The following is a 21,641-nucleotide window of genomic DNA, read 5'->3' as shown; positions in this document are numbered from 1 at the left end:
GGGCTAGCGCTAAGGGACATATAGAGCTTGCTAATCATAGAAGCGTCTGTTACCTTTTGAAACTTAAGATTGTGACTCATTAGTGCATGTATGTTCACCTGCATTAGCCTTGTAAATAACTCTCATTTCTTTCCTTAGTTAATAAACCTTTAGCTAGTTTATTGTAGGACTGGCTACAAGTGTTGTGTTTGGTTTGAGATCTGAGGTGCAACTCACCTGGGGTAAGTGACTGCTCCTTTGGGACGGAGAGTAACCTGGATATTGTTGTGATTTTTGGTGTAAGGGACCATATCTCACAAAGGCAGGCTTGCCTGGGTGTCAAGATAAATCAGAGTTCCCCTGGGGATTGTTTGCGACTTCATGTTAAGGCTGTTACAGTGCCTGAGGAGTTCACACTTGATACTTGGTTGTTGAAATCTAAGTATAGAACTCACAACCAGTTTGGGGTTTGTGCCCTGCTTCTTATCAGTCTGCCCAGAGGTTGTTGCTCACACTCCAGACAGGTGGACAAAAGGAACAGGGAGAGTTAGGCTGGAAGTAACCTGGCCACATGGACAGAGCAGTGCACAGGGTTTAATGCAGTCTCATTTGTTCAATGTGATGTGCTTTCAGCTTCACACATTATGAATGAAACAGGATGGGAATCCTACTGGGGCCTGGGACCAGTATTGGTTTTAACATAATTTTAAACTGGGAAACCTTGCAGAATATCAGTCTGTTAGAGATCCCAGAGTGGAAGACAAGGCTACGCTTCCAGGCAAGTAGAGGAATTCCATCTATCCAGGGATACATCCAACCAAAAGTAGCAACCCTAGGCGAAGCTAATCCCATCCTACTGCATGCAATATCCTCCATAGCAATAATTGTATTGGTCACAACACAGAAATCCCTCCCTGTTACACTACCCTTTCCCCCATTGTAATAATAAAGATGGGGCAGATCTGATTCTTATCGAGCTGTGGATACAGTCGCTCGCTCTGCGCTGCTCCTTCTCCAGGCTCTTCCTTAGGTCCATCCCCAAACCAGGTCCATTGAAAATGGATCCTGGACACTCACTAACCCAGAGATTCCCAAATTTTTCTGTCATGCTCCACCCTCCTTCAGAGACCCATGGCCCCCCATGCATCTCCCTCCCTCCAAACAGAAAAGCAACTTCTTGGATGCCTGGAGTCCTGGATCCCACATTGGTCAGAACACCTTAATGCTCCCAGCCCACGAGCACCCCCTGCCTGGGACATGCCCCAGGGGAACAGCCCGAGTAGGACAAAAACAACCCATCTGCTCCCCTTCCTGTGGTGTTACCCATGGAACTCCCTCCCCCAAACCACCCATAGGCCACAGACTCCTCCAGACCCAGTGTGACCCCAGCACACACACCCAACAGCCTGTGCAGGCAGGGAGGAGCCAACTCCTAAGGGGTGCACATGCACCAGTCCCCAGAGATGCAAGCAAACTGGAATGGGTCCGTAAACCTCGCACAGGGAGTAGCCACATCCCACTGCTCCCCGCCCCTCCCTCCTCATCGCTCCTCCAGCGCAACAGCAGTGTAAGGGGCTGGGGTGTAGGTGGTCTGGCCTAGAGCCAGGCTCAATAAGCAGGAATTGTGGTCAGTTAGGCTGTGGTCCAAGACCACAGATCAAAGGTAGTACCAGGCTAGAGTCAGGAGACAAGAGTCAGGGTCAGTCAGGCTTGGGATCAGAGATGGGAGATCAGGAAGTGAGGTGAGGTGTGGAATCGTTGCAGGCCCAATGTCTGTGTGGGTGCCCAGACAACTTTCTGGGGCTCCCTCCAGGGTTAGTTAAGGCACTTGGACAATAAGAGGACCTCAGGGTACTGTCATTCTGGATCCCTTGGGCAGTACTTCCTGCAGCACCTACTGTCCACAGTGGTCCCTGGCTGTGACTCCACAGGGCCTCACAATGGCACTGTGGGAACATCAGCTGTCCCCAGCTCTGCAGACTCAGGTTCTAGTCAATGAATTCTTATATCACCCCACTCTTCGGGGCACTCTTCCTCTGGGTGGGTGCTGGGCCTGGATGGTCTTGATTAAACCCTTTTACTGGGTCAGGAACATGGACCTAGGCATGGGCAGCAGGTTCCCAGGAATATTTTCAGCACCTTAGCCTCCGCAATCGATTAGGTAGTACAGTCCCCCCCTCTGCAGTTTCGAGATGAGGATAGCATGGACTATGTATTCCCCATGCCCTTGGACCTGGACCTGCAGGGCAGCTGTTGAGACCAATTGGCAAAGGGGTCCTTTGTGTAAGTCTTCAGGAGGGATACATGGAAAACGGGATGTATCTTAAGTGATCGAGGGAGTTGCAATTTGAAGGTGATGGGGTTGATTTGCTGACAAATCTGGAAGTGTCCAAGGAACTGGGAGTCTAGCTTGCAGTATGGCTTGTTCATATGGAGGTGTTTTTTTGCAAGCCAGACCTTTCCATCCACACGGACAGCTGGGCCTCCTGATGTCGATTATTTGCATATGGCTTGTAGTACCTTTTCACATCTTGGAGGTGGTCCTTAAGCTCCTCCTGGATATGGTGAATTTGTTGGATCCAGACAGCAACTACTGGGTTTGGGGAGGCTGCTGTCAAGGAGAAGTGAAAGCTAGGGTGGAACCCGTAATTTGCTAAAAACGGATTCTCCCCCACATAGGCATATTCAGCTTGATGTATGAGAACTCAGCTTAAGGAAGGAGGCAGAACCAGTTATCTTGATGGTAGTTAACAAAGCATTTTAGGTATTGCTCTAATAGTTGATTCACCGTCTATGTGTGCCCATTTGTTTGGGGAGGTTGTGACATGTCCCATATTATTCATAGAAATATGCTTATGATATGAATATGGCATAACTAAGATGTATTTTATGCAAGGTGGCTCATATGAAAGGTTATGATTTACTGAATATAATTATCTTATTTGTATATATATGTAAGCAGAGTCAGGATGAGCTCTACCCTGACATCTGGTGGTGAATTATGGCGAGTGTGGAAAAGAACTCCAGGGGCTGATCTTGTTTGCATAGGCACACCCACTCGCCTGGCATGAAACAACAGCAACTCAAAGTGGTTACTTTGGCTGGTGTGGGATCCCCAGTTTTCTCTGTTATTGGGGCAGGAAGAATAAAGTTTTGTTACCCTGATTCTGTGAATCAAGGCCAGTGGAACTGCTGTATGACAGAAGGACTGAGTGAGTCCTTCACCATTACCTAAGTAGCACTTGTTTGACAAGGGGCATGGGTTACAACTCCCAGTAAATGGAAAGAGGATGGGCACAGGTATTTGTACCTGATGGTATGTCCCCCCCCCCTCTCTCCTCTGAGGGCCTGACACACCAATTGCATGACCTTCTCTCTCCACTGTTGAATGTCAGAGCTAACTTTGATTCCATTAGGAGTCTAGTTACACGCTGCTATGCTGAGTTCACTTTGGGCCAATGGTGCACTAGCACTGGGGCTCCCCTACTATGAGCTGAAATTGCTAAGAGCTGAAATCACAAAAGAGCTAAAGTTATTAAGAGCTGAGATCACTGAGGCTGTGTTAACTAGTGGGAGAGCCTGAAGCTATATTGCTAAGCAGCTAGTGGAGCAATTTGTGGGGACAACTGGAGGAGCAGCGAGCGGTGCGGGGCTGGTTGGAGCGGCCCAAGGAACGGTAAGCGGAGCTGTTTGCGGGGATCGCTGGAGCGGCTCACAGGTCGGTGAGCGGAGCGGAGCAGCTTGTAGAGCGGAGCAGTTTGTGGGACAGCAGGAAGTGGACTGGCTCATGGTGAAGGCTGTGGTGGAACCCCACGGAGAGACGGCCGGTTGGTCTTGGATCACGTAAGGTGCCCCTTAACACCCTGCGTGCCCCCCCCCCTTTTACTCTGGGGCTGCACTGACCAGGGACAGAGACTTTGGGTGGTTGCTGGACCCAAGGGACTTTGGGGGTGTTGGACTTTGGGGACTCTGGGTGATTTTTGGGTTGCTGGAGTCAAGAACCCAAAGGGAAAGGACACAGCCCAATTTGCTGGGGTGGGTTTTTTGCTCATGGTTTGTGTTATGAATCCTGTTTGTGGTGTTTTTCCAATTTAATGCTGATGTCATTTAGCTCATGTTATTAAACATTTTCTGTCACACTCAGACTCCGTGCTTGCGAGAGGGGAAGTATTGCCTCTTAGAGGCACCCAGGGGTAGATATGTAATTGTCCCAGGTCACTGGGTGGGGGCTCGAGCCAGGTTTGCATTGCATTATTGAAACGGAACCCCTAGATACAGAACCCGGCCCTTGTTGCTGCCAACTTAGATGGGCAGAAGGGTTACATTTTTGGGGGCTCGTCCGGGATCTCCCTGGGTCAGTACCCCTCGCAAGCACCTGTTGAGTGCCCCACTGCATTGGGAAACAATTGTGGTTATATTTTGAGGAAATTACTGTTTGTATAATGGCTAATATGTCAGGTTTGTTGGGTCCCGGCCCTGCAGCCTCTAGCTCAGGGGCCACAGCCTCAGCCAATGATTGGGCAAAAGCACTGGGGCAAATATTGGAAAAGGTTGTGCTGACCCATGCTATGTTAAACTCTTGTCGTGAGTTAAGATTATTTGCTGGGGCAGAGAAGTTCGAACCCTGATTGGAGCATACCACTGAAATGCTGCAGGAGTGGGCCGTACCCGATGCAGAAAAGCGAAGATGTCTAATAGAGAGCCTTAGTGGCCCAGAATTAGATGTGATTCGCACCCTGAAGCTCATTGACCCTGGGGTCAGTGTGAAGGACTGCCTAGAGGCCCTTGATCATACCTTTGGGAGCGTAGAGGGCCCTGAAAACCGTTACTGTAAGTTCCTTAATTCCCGACAGCAAATTGGCGAGAAGATTTCAGCCTATATACAGAGGCTGGAGAGACTGCTTCAGAGAGCTGTCATGAGGGGTGCAGTGACTGCTGAACAGATGGATCGGACCAGACTGGCTCAAATTGTAAGAGGAGCTCAGTATCAGAACCCGATTCTACTCCATCTCTGGCTAAGAGAACGACGGGAACATCCCCCAAGTTATTCCCAGCTGATAAAGGAGGTCAGAGAAGAGGAAGAAAGGCAGGCTGCCAGCGAGTTTTGGGAAGCCTAAACATTGGAGCCAGCCGGCACAACACCACTGCAAACGGCCAGTGTACTGATGGTGAGCACCACAGAGGAACTTGCCCAACAAATGCAGGTCCTGACAGAACGGATAGCTGAACTGCAAAGCACCATTGATCGAGCTAAGACTTCCAGGAATAAGGAGCCTCTGACTGTGGCGATGGAGAAGTCAGCGTTTAGAGCCACCATCCCATCTGGGCGAAGGGGGAAAGGACAATTCTTCCGCTACCGATGTGGTCAGGATGGACACAGTGCTGCCAAGTGCCATAATGAAGAAAACCCCTCCTTAGTGTATGGAAAACTGAGGATCAGTTGGGAGAGATCCAGTAGCTGCCAGAGAGTCCGGGGACGGGGACCACCCAGGCCTGCAGGATTTGAAGATTCCCCCAGAAAAGACCGTCCAGCTGGGATCCCCGCAGGACTGATAGGGCCTCGAGCAGAGGTCATGGTGAAGATTGAAGGGGCGGAGTGTAAAGCCATGCTTGACAAAGGATCTCAAGTGACTATTATATTTCAGTCATTCTACCAACAAATGCTTAGGCACCTGCCTATACAGCCACTGACTGGCGTTGGTCTGTGTGGCCTCAGCATGGATGAATACCCCTATCAAGGGTATGTCATAGTGCACCTGGAATTCCCAGAGGAGGTTGCTGGGGTAAGAGAAGAGGTGGACACAGCTGCATTAATATGCCCTGACCCTAAAGGGACCTCTGATGTGTCTGTGCTGATAGGGACCAACTCCAGTCTCTTCAAGGTGCTCGCGGATTACTGCAGACAACGGGCTGGGGACCAGTACCTGAATACCCTGATGATCCATACGCTTTGTGCTGAAGCCTATAGGAAGATTGAGGGTGCTAAAAAGGAGACATCTGAGCTACCGATTGGGGCACTGAAGTACATGGGCACAACCCCCTTAGTAGTGCCTGCAAGGACGGAGCAAGAAGTGCTTGTCATGAGTACCCGGCTGAAAGGCAGTAAAGGGGCATTAGCAATGGTAGAGCAGCCAGTTGAAGGAGAGCTCCCGGAAGGAGTGCTGGTTCCCAGTGGAGTCATAACCCTACCTGCTGAAGCCCAGGAAAAGGTGACTATACTGATTGCTAATGAAACAAGTCAAGATGTTGTTGTGAAGCAAGGACAAAAGATAGCGGACTCTTCGAGCCTGAATCAATTGTAAAACCCCAGTGTGAGACTCAAGTTCCGACAATAGACCCTGCAAAGTTTGACTTTGGAGATTCACCGTTGTCCGAGGAGTGGAAAGATCGCCTGAGGAGGAAACTTTGTGAAAGATCCAAGGAGTTCTCATTGCATGATTGGGATGTGGGATGTGCAAAAGGAGTAGAGCACAACATCAGACTACATGACTCTCGACCTTTCAGGGAGAGATCTAGGAGGATTGCCCTCTCCGAGATGGAAGATGTGCGACAACATCTTCAGGAGCTGGCTGCGAATGGCATCATTACAGAGTCCCACAGCCCATACACCTCACCCATTGTGGTGGTCTGTAAAAAGAATGGAAAAATCCGGATGTGTATTGACTACCGCACCCTAAACCGCCATACTGTGGTTGACCAGTACACAGTGCCCCGAGTCCAAGATGCCTTAGACTGTTTGCTGGGAAGCCAGTGGTTCTCTGTGTTGGATCTTCGGAGTGGATACTACCAGATCCCTCTGAGTGAAGAAGATAAGGAGAAGACAGCATTCATCTGCCCATTAGGGTTTTATCAGTTTGAACGCATGCCCCAAGGGATTTCTGGAGCACCTGCCACATTTCCACATCTTATGGAGAAAGTTGTGGGAGACATGAATTTACTGCAAGTGTTAGTTTATTTGGATGACCTGATTGTGTTTGGAAGAACCTTGGAGGAGCATGAAGAAAGACTTCTTAAAGTGCTTGATAGGTTAGAGGATTATGGTTTGAAGCTTTCAATTGACAAATGCCAGTTCTGCAGGACCTCAGTGAAGTATGTGGGTCACATCGTGTCCCAAGAGGGTGTGAGTACTGCTCCCGATAAAATAGAAGCACTCACTACATGGCCATGTCCAAGTAACTACAGAGAACTCAAGACCTTGCTTGGGTTTAGTGGCTACTACCGCAGATTTGTGAAAAACTATGCTACGATTGTAAAACCTCTGAATGATCTTACCAGGGGATACCAGTCCAGCAGGAACAAATCTAAGACCAAGAATAAGGGGAGGTCCCCAAAGCCTCCTGTGCAGAGACACTATGGCCCCTTCGAACCATTTGGGCCACGGTGGGATGAGCGATGTGAAAGGGCTTTTCGAGAAATTATTACTTGCCTAACTCATGCTCCGGTCCTAGTCTTTGCTGACCCAAGCAAGCCATTTATCCTGCATACTGATGCCAGTTTGGAGGGCCTGGGAGCAGTACTGTACAGGAGTGGAAGGAAGACGTAAACCTGTAGGCTTTGCCAGCCGAGGACTGTCTGATAGTGAAACTCGCTATCCCACCCACAAGCTGGAGTTCTTGGCCTTGAAATGGGCTATCACTGAGAAATTTCGAGACTACTTATATGGTGCTCAGTTCCAGGTGTGGACAGACAACAACCCATTGACCTATGTGTTAACAAGTGCTAAGCTGGATGCTACAGGGCAAAAATGGGTGGCCGCTTTGGCTAGCTATGACTTCAGAATTCAATACCAATCAGGGAGAAGCAATGTAGATGCAGATGCATTGTCCAGGCGTCCACAGGCACCAGGAGTTGCTGTGATAGCCCTCACTCCATCTGTGGGTATTTGCAGTGTGAGTCGCTGGGAGCCAGAGTCCCATGAGAGTCTTTATGGATGTGCTGCAGAAGCTTTGGGCCTGCCCCCTGAATGCGTGCCTTCGGCTTCAGTGAACTATATTGCATTGGACCAATCTCCTTTGCCCATGCTCAATGCGGCTGACTGGCAGGAAGCCCAGCTGCAAGATATTGACATTCGTGATACACTACTTGCCAAAAGGGAGGGGCAAAGCGCAGCTGTGGTTGTCCCACCTAACCCGGAGGGTAAACTACTATTGAGAGAATGGACCAAACTAAAACTGATTCAGGGAGTGCTACACCGAGTGACCACAGACCCTTTACAAAAGCAACGAACACAGCTAGTGCTGCCAAAAGAGTACAAAGCCCTGGCCATGAGGTCCCTGCATGATGACTTTGGACATTTAGGGATGGAGAGGACCCTGGAACTTATTCGTAGTAGGTTCTATTGGCCTCCGATGGCTGACGATGTTCGCAGGAAATGTGAGACCTGCGCTCGATGTGTTCAAAGGAAAACTCTGCCCACGAGGGCTACATATCTGAAGAACATCACCAGCAACAAACCTCTGGAGCTGGTATGCATTGATTTCTTGTCTTTAGAAGTAGACAAGAGGAATATTGGGAACATTCTAGTAGTGACTGACCATTATACGCGATATGCGCAGGCATATCCCACATGTGATCAGAGGGCCACCACTGTTGCTCGAGTACTGTGGGAGAAATATTTCTCAGTTTATGGATTTCCAGCCCGGATACACTCGGATCAGGGGCGGGACTTTGAGAGTCATCTTCTGAAGGAGGTGCTGAAGATAGCGGGCATTAAAAAGACTAGGACAATGCCTTATCACCCGCAAGGTGATCCTCAGCCAGAGAGGTTCAACCGAACCCTATTAGATATGTTGGGGACTTTGCAGCCAGAGCAGAAGGCAACCTGGAGCCAACATGTCGCATTTCTGGTGTACAATGCCACAAAGAATGATGCTACAGGAGTCCCCCCATATCTCTTAATGTTTGGGCGAGAACCAAGATTACCCATAGACCTGTGCTTTGGTGTATCAGAGGATGGAGATAGCTATGAAACTCATCAGCAATATGTATCCCAACTAAGAGAAAAGCTGCGGGATGCTTATCACTTACCTACATCTGCAGCTCGGAAGAATGCAGACCGCAACAAACATCAATATGATGCTAGGGTACGTTTGCAAGAGCTCCAGCTGGGGGACAGAGTCCTGCTGTGAAATTTGGGTATTGCTGGCAAACACAAGATAGCTGACAGATGGAAGGCAATACCTTATTTGGTGATGGAAAAGCTAGGAGACCTGCTGGTCTACAAGATCAAACCTGAAGAGGGTCCAGGGCAGACAAAGACAGTGCATAGAAACCTTTTGCTCCCTGTGGGAGAATTGGTAGGCACCCCTTATGAGATGGGCCACAACAGGGCAACCAGGCAGAATGAAGGTGCTGGACCAAAGCTGCCCTCCAACGTGGACAGCCAGCACCCTGCAGCTAACCTACCCCTATGCAGCACATCCGAGAGTGAGTCTGAGGAGGAGGACACAACCATGGTGTCTCCTGGGATGGAGACAAGATTTCAGTCTCAATCAGCTGAATCAAAAGAGAGCTCCTCCTCTTCTGCCCTAAACTCCATGGCAGAAGTATTTAGGCCCATTCCTGACACCCCTGAGCCACTGGTGGGACCCCCATGTGATGACACACCCAGGTTATTGGACAGTGGAGACTTACAGGTGGAGGATGTCCTGGGCACCTTGGACCCTCCACTGTTAGAACTAGAAATGCAGGGGCCTATGCCAGTAGCCGAGGGACCCTCAAAGGAAACCTCTCCATCTGTCGTTCAAGAGGCTGTCCCCCTTACCATGGCAACAGAGATTCTCAATAGACAAGACAGGATAATAAGGCCAGTAAAATGGTTGACTTATGATGCACCTAGGGTGACTAGTTAGGAACCAATATGTTTAGCACACAGGCTTGTGGAAGATAAAGTGGGCTATCTGAGGCCCTTTGGAGGGAACCAGTGAGTTGGTATAATAGGGAGTGTGATTTGTCGGGACGACAAATTCTCGGCTGGGGGGAGGATGTAAGCAGAGTCAGGATGAGATCTACCCTGACAGCTGGTGGTGAATTATGGCGAGTGTGGAAAAGAACTCCAGGGGCTGATCTTGTTTGCATAGGCACACCCACTCGCCTGGCATGAAACAACAGCAACTCAAAGTGGTTACTTTGGCTGGTGTGGGATCCCCAGTTTTCTCTGTTATTGGGGCAGGAAGAATAAAGTTTTGTTACCCTGATTCTGTGAATCAAGGCCAGTGGAACTGTTGTATGACAGAAGGACTGAGTGAGTCCTTCACCATTACCTAAGTAGCACTTGCTTGACAAGGGACATGGGTTACAACTCCCAGTGAATGGAGAGAGGATGGGTATTTGTACTTGATGGTATGGGCCCCCTTCTGAGGGCTTGACACACCAATTGCATGACCTTCTCTCTCCACTGTTGAATGTCAGAGCTAACTTTGATTCCATTAGGTTGGAGCGGCCCAAGGAACGGCGAGCGGAGCTGTTTGCGGGGACGGCTGGAGTGGCACACAGGTCGGTGAGCGGAGCGGAGCAGCTTGTAGAGCGGAGCAGTTTGTGGGATGGCAGGAAGTGGACTGGCTCATGGTGAAGGCTGTGGCGGAACGGCCTCGGATCACATAAAGTGCCCCTTAACACCCTGCGTGCCCACCTCCCCTTTTACTCTGGGGCTGCACTGACCAAGGACAGAGACTTTGGGGGTGTTGGACTTTGGGGACTCTGGGTGATTTTTGGGTTGCTGGAGTCAAGAACCCAAAGGGAAAGGACACAGCCCAATTTGCTGGGGTGGGTTTTTTGCTCATGGTTTGTGTTATGAATCCTGTTTGTGGTGTTTTTCCAATTTAATGCTGCTGTCGTTTACCTCATGTTATTAAACATTTTCTGTCACACTCAGACTCCGTGCTTGCGAGAGGGGAAGTATTGCCTCTTAGAGGCACCCAGGAGGTGATTTTTAATTGTCCCAGGTCACTGGGTGGGGGCTCGAGCCGGTTTTGCATTGCGTTATTGAAACGGAACCCCTAGATACAGAACCCAGCCCTTGTTGCTGCCAACTTAGATGGGCAGAAGGGTTACACATGTATCCTTTCTGAGTGGTAGCCGTGTTAGTCTGTATCAGCAAAAACAACGAGGAGTCCTTGTGGCACCCTAGAGACTCACAAATTTATTTGGGCATAAGCTTTCATGGGCTAGAACCCCCTTCATTAGATGCATGGAGTGGAAAATACAGGAGCAGGTATATATACATGAAAAGAGGGCAGTTGTCTTACCAAGTGTGAGGTCAGTCTAATGAGACAATTCAATTAACAGTAGAATACCGAGGGAGGAAAAATAACTTTTGAAGTGGTAATGAGAGTGGCCCATTTCAAACAGTTGACAAGAAAATGTGAGTAACAGTAACAGGAAATTAGTAGGGGGGGAATTAGGTTTAGGTTTTGTAATGACCCAACCACTCCCAGTCTATATTCAGGCCTAATGTGATGGTGACCAATTTGCAAATTAATTCAAGTTTTGCAGTTTAACATTGGAGTCTGTTTTTGAAGTCTTCTTGTAGAATAATTGCCACTTTTAGGTCTGTTATTGAGTGACCAGGGAGATTGAAGTAGGGGTGGGGACAAAACAGGGAAACAAAGGATTCCTAAAAAAAGAACAGGAGTACTTGTGGCACCTTAGAGACTAACAAATTTATTAGAGCATAAGCTTTCGTGGACTACAGCCCACTTCTTCGGATGCATATAGAATGGAACATATATTGAGGAGATATATATACACACATACAGAGAGCATAAACAGGTGGGAGTTGTCTTACCAACTCTGAGAGGCCAATTAATTAAGAGAAAAAAAACTTTTGAAGTGATAATCAAGCTAGCCCAGTATCACTTGATTATCACTTCAAAAGTTTTTTTTCTCTTAATTAATTGGCCTCTCAGAGTTGGTAAGACAACTCCCACCTGTTTATGCTCTCTGTATGTGTGTATATATATCTCCTCAATATATGTTCCATTCTATATGCATCTGAAGAAGTGGGCTGTAGTCCACGAAAGCTTATGCTCTAATAAATTTGTTAGTCTCTAAGGTGCCACAAGTATTCCTGTTCTTCTTTTTGCGGATACAGACTAACACGGCTGTTACTCTGACACCTGTCAAAAGGATTCCTACCATATTAAAATCCTATTTAATGCTGGGGAGTGAGTTAATCAACGTTGCTGGTTCTTCACAGATTCCCCACCCAGGACGACTGCTGGAAACACCTAAGACTCCTCTGGGGAAGAAGGACAGGGACCCAGGCTGAGAAAGGGGTCTGGCCTGTGAAGAGAAATTCCTGGAACTTTAAGCTGCAAGCAAAAGCAGTTTGTCTTCAAGAAACTCTGCAACCTGCCTAAAACAACATTTAGGGTGAGAATTTACTATTTGTCGCCAATTTCTTTAGTGCATTGAGCTCAGTTTGCGTGTTTGTTTATTTTGCTCAGTAATCTGCTTTGATCTGTTTGATATCCCTTATAATCACTTAAAATCTGCATTTCTAGTAATAAACTTGTTTTTGTTTTCTATAAACCAGTTTGTGCAATTCATATGGGGCGGGGGGGGGGGGGGGGAGAAGCTGTGTATATCTGCCTCCATATTGAGGGAGGGGGCAATTTTCATGAGTTTATGCTGTATAGATTTCTCTACAGTGCAAGATAATATAATTTTGGGTTTACACTTCAGAGGGGGTGTGCACTTGAGTGCTGAGCAATCCCTGTGCTGAGTCTTCCCACACAGCACTGATCTCAGTGTCTCTGTGACTGTTTGAAGCTGGGTGTGGCCCTACCTATGTGTGTGCTAGAGGAGGCTTGAGGGCCGGACACTGCAGGACAGGGTGATGGAGCCCAGGCTGGTGGAACGGGTGGGCTCAGTGGGACCCCAGTACATCAGGTGGCATCCCGGATGGGAGGGGAGCATCCCGTCACAGAGGATACATGGAAGAGCTGAAAGAATGAACATCCACTACCCAGCACACTTCATGAGCAAAGTTTGAGACAAGCTCTGGGCCTCGGTCCAATGTGATACAGCCAGGAAGTCCCTCAATATGGATCACATAAACCACTAGGAGTCAAGCTGTTGTTTCAGCAGAGGGCAGGCTGTTATAGGGGATAAAGTAGACCAACTGACCAAAATGACGCACGATAATCAAGACCATTGTGTGGTTATCAGAGTCAGGGGTTTCCACTATGAAAGTCCAAGGTGAGGATGGCCCAGCGTCTAGATGGAGTCTCCAGGGGTACTAGGGCACTAAAGGGCTTAGTACAAGTCACCTTGGTGTGCACACAGGTCATAAGAGTCAATGCAGTCCTGGACTTCAGCTTACAAATGGGGCCATCAGAAGAAATGGGAAGCTGTGCGGAAAGTCTTAAGGCAGCCAAAGTGGCCTGCCAATGACATGTCAGAGCAGAGATGGAGCACTTCTAACCAGGAGTGTCCCACTGGAACGAATATGCACCCATCCATGTAAGTGATCCCATCTTGCATGGAACATTGCATTTTGGTTCTGGCTCTCATTTGTTCAGGCTGTTCAGTCACCTCCTGAGATAATGGAACACTCCATGAAGCAGATCAGATTAGATCAAGTAAGTCTTGACATATTGTGGCACTAAGGAAGTTGTGAGGTTTTAGGAAACAAGGTAGTTCTTGGTTAGACTCCTCACCCTCTTGGTAGTATTTCCCCTTTCAGGATAAGGCATTGGCTTTCCCATTCCTGGTTCCAAGGCGATAGGTGATGATGAAATCAAACCAAGAGAAGAATAATATTCAAGCCTACTTACACAAATATCAAGGTTTTTATGGTCAGAAAAGACTTGCACTGGGTGTGGGGTTCCCTCAAGTTAATTTTGCCACTCTTTGAAGGCCAATTTAATTGTGAGTAGTTCCTTATATAAGATATCATAATTCTATTCAGCAGGGATGAGTTTTCAGAAGTAGTAGGCAAACGGGTGCAATGCTTGGTATGTACCATGCCTCTGGGAGACTATGGCCCCAATGGCTATATTAGAGGCATCGGCTTCTAATACGAATGCCTGGGCCAGGGCCAGGAATGCTAGAATGGGAGCGGTGGTGAGAGCAGCCCTGAACTATTCAAATTTAACTGCCTTGAGAAGGAGGTTTGTCTTGGGGGTTATTTTCCCTGAGAAGCCTGGAATGAGCCATTGGTGAAAACAGAGAAAGCCCAAGAAGCACTGTAAGACCCGGTGGGATCTGGGCATGGCCTCTACCTTCTGGGAGTCCATCTTGATGCCTTCTCAGAGGAAAGATATAACCCAAGAATTCTGTGGAGTATTGGTCGAAGGTACATTGTTCTAATTTCACGAACAGGCCATGCTTCTGTAGTCTTTCCAGGATGGAACGAACGTGGTAACAATGCTGCTCAGGATTATCTGAAAACACAAGGATGTCATTCAGATAGATGACTATCTACTGGCCCAAGATGTCTCTAAATATGTCGTTCATGAAGTATTGTAATGTCTCAGGAGTGTTGGTCAGCCCAAATGGCATTACTGAATATTCAAGTGTCCATAACGGGATCTAAAGGCAGTCTTTCATTCGTCTCTTGCCCTGATGCAAACTAGTTTATATGTGCCGCAGAGGTCCAGTTTTGTGAAAATTCTCGCACACTTCATATTATCTACACACTGCACACTCCGAAATGAAGGGCAGGGGATAAAAGTTTCAGACTGTCACCTGGTTTAGGATCCGATAGTCTATGCAAAAATGTAACTTTCTGTCCTTTATCTTAGCACAAAGTACTAGCGCCCCTTCTGAGGAAGTAGAGCACCAGATGAAGCCCTTGGCAAGGTTTTCCTGGATGTACACATGAAATGCTTCCAATTCTGACTAGGATATCACATAGATCTGTTAATAAGGCACATTTGCCCCCGGCTGCAGGTCTATGAGGCAGTCTTAGTTCCAGTGCAGAGGTAGCATGTCTGCATTCTTCTTTTCAAAAATGTCTGCATAATCCCAATATTTTTCAGCGATATGGGGACTGAGGCTTGGAAGTGACCACTTCAGGCTAGCCACCACAAACTGGAGTTCATCCACAAGCACTTCCAAATGGCTGAAGGAGCCCGGGACCAGAAAGTTGGGTTTAGGTGGATGCAGGCAGACCCTTTGGCAGTATTCAGAGAGGAAGCTGATCCTCTTTTCTCACCAGGAGATGCAAAGCTTATGCTGCTTCAATGAGGCGATGCCGTGTATTAGGGGGAAGTGTGGAGAATGGATCACATTGAATTGTAGCACTTCCCAATGACCCTGAATTAGAGTGTCTAGCAGTACTGTTCCTGCATCACTGGCCCTGAAGACAGGAGGGCCCATCTATTGTTTCTATGAGAAATTATGAAGGCTTTAAACAGAGGGGCACTTGTAGCATTTGATCAGCTTTAGCATCTGTGAAATTATCAGTAGCCTCAGAATTGATCAGAGTCCACTTGGAGGTAATCGGCTTGGTCCCATCCATGGCATGTAACTATTCGTACTTGGAAGTGGGGGGAGGACTTGCTTGTCCTGGATCAAGTTTCTCTTGAGGGCCGGGGGGAGCTGGGGGGTAGTTCCAGAGCACACGGTCCTGGTGGTGCCCACATGCTGCCTAGCCTCACTTATTTCCTGATTCCTTGCGGGTTGAGGTCCACAATGGGCAAGAGGAGAGGGCATGTCCGGGTGCTGCACAATAATACCATCGGTTATTGTGCTTTTGCTGTTCCTTTTCTGCTAGAGTCAAGTGTCAATGGCCCAGATCAACCTGAATCATGGCTGGGCCCTGGAGTTTTCAGTGTAGCAGGTGGGCAAAGCGGTGGCAAGGTGCCCCTCCTCTCCTCCTTTTATTCACGCTGTTGGTGATGAGGAGAGAGAGTCAATGAATGCATCCAAGTGGGTTGTGGTCTCAGTGTGGGGTAGCTCATCCTTTACTTCCTCACTAAGTCCACAATGAAAATGATGTGGTTGAGTTGCCTCATTCCACTCAATATCAGCTGTGAGTTGCTGGAACTTTTCAATGTGTGAGACAGCTAGCCCTGGGCCTTGTTGTACCCTTCATAAGACAGCTTCTGCTGAGCGATCATGAGGAGAGTTGTTAAAAATTGCAGAAAATGCTTGCAGGAAGGTGTCCCAGTCTGTTAGCACAGGGCTCACAGATCCATAGACTTTAAGGGCCGTCATGATCATCTAGTCTGCCCTATTGCAGACCACAGAACCTCACCCTCCAACACGCTGAGTTACCGAAGTCCTCCAATGATGATTTAGAGACTTCAAGTTACAGAGAATCTACCATTTATACTAGCGTAAACCAGCAAGTGACCCGTGCCCCATGCCGCAGAGGAAGGCTGTCGTGCTCCAGAAGTGGGGAGGCCCAATCCAGCATTTTTCCAGCAAGCAAACTGATCATTCATCTCACCCTGGCATGGATGGTGGGATACATTCAAGGGTGGAGCAGAAATAGGAGATGGCATTGGTTGAGGAACCTCTTGAACTTCTTGCAATTCCCATCAAAATGTTTGGGCAGTGGTACTGTAGCAGCCTCCCAACCCGACCCTGGAGCATGGAATTCTCTTCCTGGGACCGTGGTATCTGCTCAGGGAGTGTCTTATTTTCAGCTAGGAGCTGCACCACTTGGGGCTGCAGCAGATGGTTCTTGGTTTGGAGTTGTGTGACCCCCTCCTGTAGATTCAGTACCACATGGGGTGCAGTGGGTGATGCCTCTTCCATATCACTGTTAAGGGGCTCCTGCAGATTGTGGAGTAAGTAGCTGTGGGCAAACTGTAAGGCACCAATGCATAGGCACTCTGGCCTAGCGGTCACCACTGGGCTGGGGTCCACAAATCAGGGACGGTAGTTGGTGAGCAGGCGTTAGAGGAATTGCTAGAACTGGGTTTAATAAGCAAGAGTCAGAGCCTAAATCAGGATGGGCTCAGAGATTGGAGATCAGAGGTAGTACTGGGGTGGAAATAGGAGACAAAAGGCAAGAGTCATGGTCAGAGTCAGACCAGGGTCAGAGACAGGAGATCAGGAAGCAAGGTGAGGTCTGGAGTCGCAGCAGGAGCAATGTCTGTGCCATTGCCCAGACAACTTCCTGGGGTACCCTCCAGGGTTAAATAGGGTGCTTGGCCAATCAGAGGGCCTCAGATTGTCACTTTGGGTCCCTTGGGTGGTACTTCCTGCAGCACCTACTCTCCAGGGTGCTCCCTGACTCTGTTGCTCCAGGGTCTCTCCATGCCGCTGTGGGAACATCAGCTGTCCCAGGCTCTGCAGACCTGGGTTCTAGTCCAAGGACTCTTACAAGTAGCAGCCGGAGCAGGACACCCAGCGAGTGAGAGGAGCTCTCACCAACCAGTCAGGTACTTGAGGCTGCCTGTTAGCCATGCTGTGGCCCACCTCCCAGGGGGGCAAGCGCCAGAGTTTAAAAACCAATATGCTCTGGCCCATCCATCCTTCTAGCTGTCAGGGTTGGCATCTCCTAGCTTGCTTGGCAGAGCTGGACCAAGCTGTGCAGAACCTAGAGCAGGCCATGTGGAAAATGAAGGGTTAAATGCCAAGCAAGGGTCAATAAACCATTAGGTAGCTTCTGGTGCATAAAGTGTGAGTGGGAAGTAAGTAAGTAGAAGGGCAGGAAAATACAGGCAAAGGGAATTGTGGGAATGACATTGGAGGACTATCTGAACATGAGGTCAGGGTGAGCAGGTAAGATCAAGGCTTAACGTAAACTATGCCCCATGTCCCCATCCATCCACACCATCACAAATTCAATGTGTCCCTAGACACATGTTTAAGAGCTTTGAGTGTGGATGGACAGGGAGGGGAGATGGGAACAACACATGGGAAGCCTGCAGTATAGACATAGCATTGCAGTGCTGAATGTAGCAATGCCTAAATACCTCTATCAACCTGGCCTAAGGGCCAGTCATTCTCCCTTTTTGGTCTAGAACTGTTCACATGCTGTTCTGAACCAATCCATTGAAAGGGCATCAATCTAACTATTTACATAATCTAAATTGCTTCACCAAGCTGGGTATGCAATAGATCTTGCTGAACATTAGTTATCAAACCAAATATGTGGTGAGTTTTGGTTTTTGTATAGTTTACTCACCTGCACCAGTTCATAAAAATGTCTTTTAGTTATTCTAAGCCCAAGGAATGTTTGCAAACTGTTCACATTCACTACTAGCGATTCACTATTTGTGGTGCGTGATTGGTCCTAAAGTGTTGTGTCTGCTCCTCAACGGGATGAGTGAAACTTCTAGAAGAAGATGAACACAGGATGCACTGTGATTAATAAGGACCCCATAATGCATTTCTGGGATCACTTCATGAAATTTCTGAGATTGGAAAGTAATTGGAAGAGTCCCAAGCAGTCATCTGAACAGTGGCCTGACCTCATGAACAGCAGCAAACAGAGTTGGAGCTGTTTGTCTGAGATTATTTGTAAATCTTTTTCCTTATTCAGCCAGTTCTACTATGAAGCCTCTACTTTGGAGGAATTAAGATCATATGAGGTCACCAGTTCTAGTGAATCAAATTTATCCAAGGAATTGCTGAAACTGAGTGAATTCACTACAAGAGCTAACCATTGAGAGCTACATCCAACCATATGGGGGGGTGGCTGTCATCTTGTGTTTACATAGCAACCCCTGTGCTATAGACTATGGTCAATATTGCCTGAGTGTTTCAATGTGAAAGGATCTATTTTCAGCTCCTTACAGCTTTTTATCTTTCAGGCTGAATTCTTCTACATCTGGTCGCTACTTAAGATGATTTAAGTTTGTTTTTAATGAAAACAGATCAACCATTTGTGAGCACACATAGAAACAATATACTTGTACCATTCTTAAAAGAAAAGAAAAAAACTAACCAACAAACAAGAAAAAAACCCAAAACTACCTTATCCTGAGCACCAATAGCATGTCTGGGGTTTGGTGCAGACACTAGATGGTTAGCAGATGTTGGTTGCAGATGTGCTTTTAGATGGCACAGAGAAAATCTGTCTGGATTTGGCCTAGTTCTGAGAACGTACTAAATGGATGCGACAGATATTGCAGCCCCAGATACTGCAGTGTCTTTGGGGACTATATTGTATTTGATATTTAAAGTATGAAAACCTGCAAAAGCCATTGCACTGAGATAGGCCAGAGATTCTGAGCTGTAGAATATCCATAGCTCTTTAAAATAAGGCATTATATTTATTATGATTTATACTAGTGTAGTGTTCAGAAGGCCCCTAATATGAGCTGGGTAAAACTTTATCATGGGTTGAGTTAAAACCCCAGGGAGATTGAAAAGTTTGAAGTCATCTTTGAGTTAACATAACATTAAGCATAAGCCCCCATCTAAAACAAAAGATATTATTAGCCCTTTCCCCATCTTGTAAATAAAAGTCCTCATTCATGTGTGCTTAGGTGCTAGAACTAGGGTGCTGCGGGTGCTGCTGTACCCCCTGGCTTGAAGTGGTTTGCATCATATACCGGGTTTACAGTTTGGTTGAATGGGTCTCAGCCCCCCACCCTACTCTAAAAATCGTTCCAGCTCCCCTGTATGCGTGATACCAGCTCGATGGCAAAGTGTAAACGCATCAGGATGCAGAGCCAGGTATCACTGGGCCAACCTGGGGTTTGTGTCTCTCATGGCATGCGGCCATTTTAAAGGGGTGTGGTCTAAGATGAGAGCAGAATAAATAGTACAAGTACAAGTACATATTATCTAAGGACCTTGACAGGCCACTTTATCACGAGACATTCTCTCTCAATGACTGCGTATGTTTGTTCTTGGGGCAGCAACTTCTTTCTCAAGGGCAAAATGGGGTAGTCTCTGTCCTCCAATTCCTGTGAGAGTGCAGCTCCCAGGCAGAGGTGGCTCCAGGCACCAGCGCAGCAAGTGCGTGCCTGGGGCGGCAAGCCACGGGGGGCGGCCTGCCGAATCCAGGTGGCCAGCGGACCACCCGTAGGCATGCCGCCGAAAGCCGCCTGACTGCCGTGCTTGAGGCGGCAAAAACCATAGAGCCGCCCCTGCCCCCAGGCCCTATTGCAATGCACCCATTTGTTAGATGAACTCTTTAGTAAAGTCTGGGCAGTGAAGTATCAGGGCACTGCAGAGAATTTGCTTTATTTGACATACACAGCAACCACCGTTTTTGAGCTGGTTTTATAACGTTGATGGGAGAGCTCTCTCCCATCGGCATAACGCAGCTACACAAGTACTCTTACAGCGCCACAGTGGTATTGGTACAGCTGTGCTGCTGTAAACTTGTAAGTGTAGACATGGCCTAACTATGCAGTGGTATATACTTGGTGGGGCAGAAGTATTTTGGCCATGAGGGTCTGAAATGTCGCAGGAGCTTCATGGAACCTGAATGGAAGGGTCTGGAGTGGCACAGCCCATAGGGCACAGCAAATGTATTTAACTCCTTGGAGTCAGGTGCCAAGGGGATTTCCTAATAGCACCTTGTAAGGCTGAGAGGGGTGAGGTATTGAGCTTTCTCCAGGCCTTCTAGCATCTCCTTGATCTGGGGTACAGGATAGGCATTAAACTTGGGCACTGCATTTAATTTGCGAAAATTAATGTGAAGGCGAATGCTGTGGTCTGGCTTAGGGACCAGCACAACTGGCCTGCACCAGTTACTATTTGACTCCTCAATTACACCCAGTTGCAACACAATTTGTAATTCCTTCTTGACTGTGTCCTTTAACTTCTACTACCAGGAAGTAGCACTTCTGGACACAGCTCTCAGGTTTCAGATGTACGTGATGTTCAATTAGGTGGGTCCACCCTGGTTTAGTAGGAAGGATATTTGTGAAATGCTTGACCAATTCTCTGGCCTCCTCCTGGTGGTCCAGGGACAAGTGTTCCCTGAGAGGCATCTCTCTGCTCAACCTGGTCTCTGGTCGCTGAGGACCAAGTTTTGCCTCAGGCATTAGGACAAGGAGAAGGCACATCTCCTGCGCCCTCCACGGCTTCAGTAATTGACATGATATGACTGGGACCACTGTTGCTTGCCCGTCAACTGAAACTTGTAGTCCACTCCCTGTGACTTGTCTGAGGATCTCAAAAGGCCCTTGCCCCTTTCCTAGCAGTTTGCATTATGCAGAGGGAATCAGCAGGAGAACCTCATCCCCCAGCTAGTAGACCCAGAGGCCGGCGTTTCTATTGTACTCAGCTTCTCCCTAGCAAAGCCCCCTGCCAGATCCAGTCTCTCTCTCAACTTGAGGACACACTGGATTACATTCTAGCCAGAAGTGCCTTGTTCCTGCCAAGACTCCTGTGAAAGATCCAATATCCTCCAGGGTTGTCTGCTGTACAGCAGTTCAAAGGTTGAAAAAGTGGTGGAAGATTATAGGACCTCCTGGATTGCAACAACAAACACAGGAGCATTTTGTCCCAATTATGGGATTCCTTAGTTACAAATTTTTGCAACATCTCCTTTACTGTATGGTTAAATTGCTCTACCAGGCCGTCTGTTTGTGGGTGACAGAGGTTTAACTGAATAAATTTTCAGGAGACCACGACCTGAGGTATTAACTGGGATGTGGAGACTGTGCCCTGATCTGTCAGGAGAAATCTTAGAAACTCTACCTTTGCAAACACTTTCATTAATTGGGTAACTATTGTGTTTGTGACAGGGCTGTAGCTCGGGTTACCAAGTGGCATAATCAACAATCACCAAAACAAAC

General features: G+C 47.9%; 1 protein-coding gene across 1 annotated transcript in view; it reads right to left on the bottom strand.

The window, feature by feature from the left end:
• Positions 1-21,641, bottom strand: part of LOC122173448 (deleted in malignant brain tumors 1 protein-like) — a 492,944-nt gene that overhangs the window by 284,349 nt on the left and 186,954 nt on the right. The window contains exon 9 of the mRNA XM_065578734.1: positions 1,927-1,952. Coding sequence (XP_065434806.1) covers positions 1,927-1,952 — 26 coding nt within the window. The remainder of the gene's footprint in view (positions 1-1,926; positions 1,953-21,641) is intronic.

The sequence above is a fragment of the Chrysemys picta genome, unplaced genomic scaffold (assembly GCF_011386835.1).
Source record: "Chrysemys picta bellii isolate R12L10 unplaced genomic scaffold, ASM1138683v2 scaf1, whole genome shotgun sequence".
NCBI classification, from domain to species: Eukaryota; Metazoa; Chordata; order Testudines; family Emydidae; genus Chrysemys; species Chrysemys picta.
This window is presented reverse-complemented; position numbering and strand designations above follow the sequence as displayed.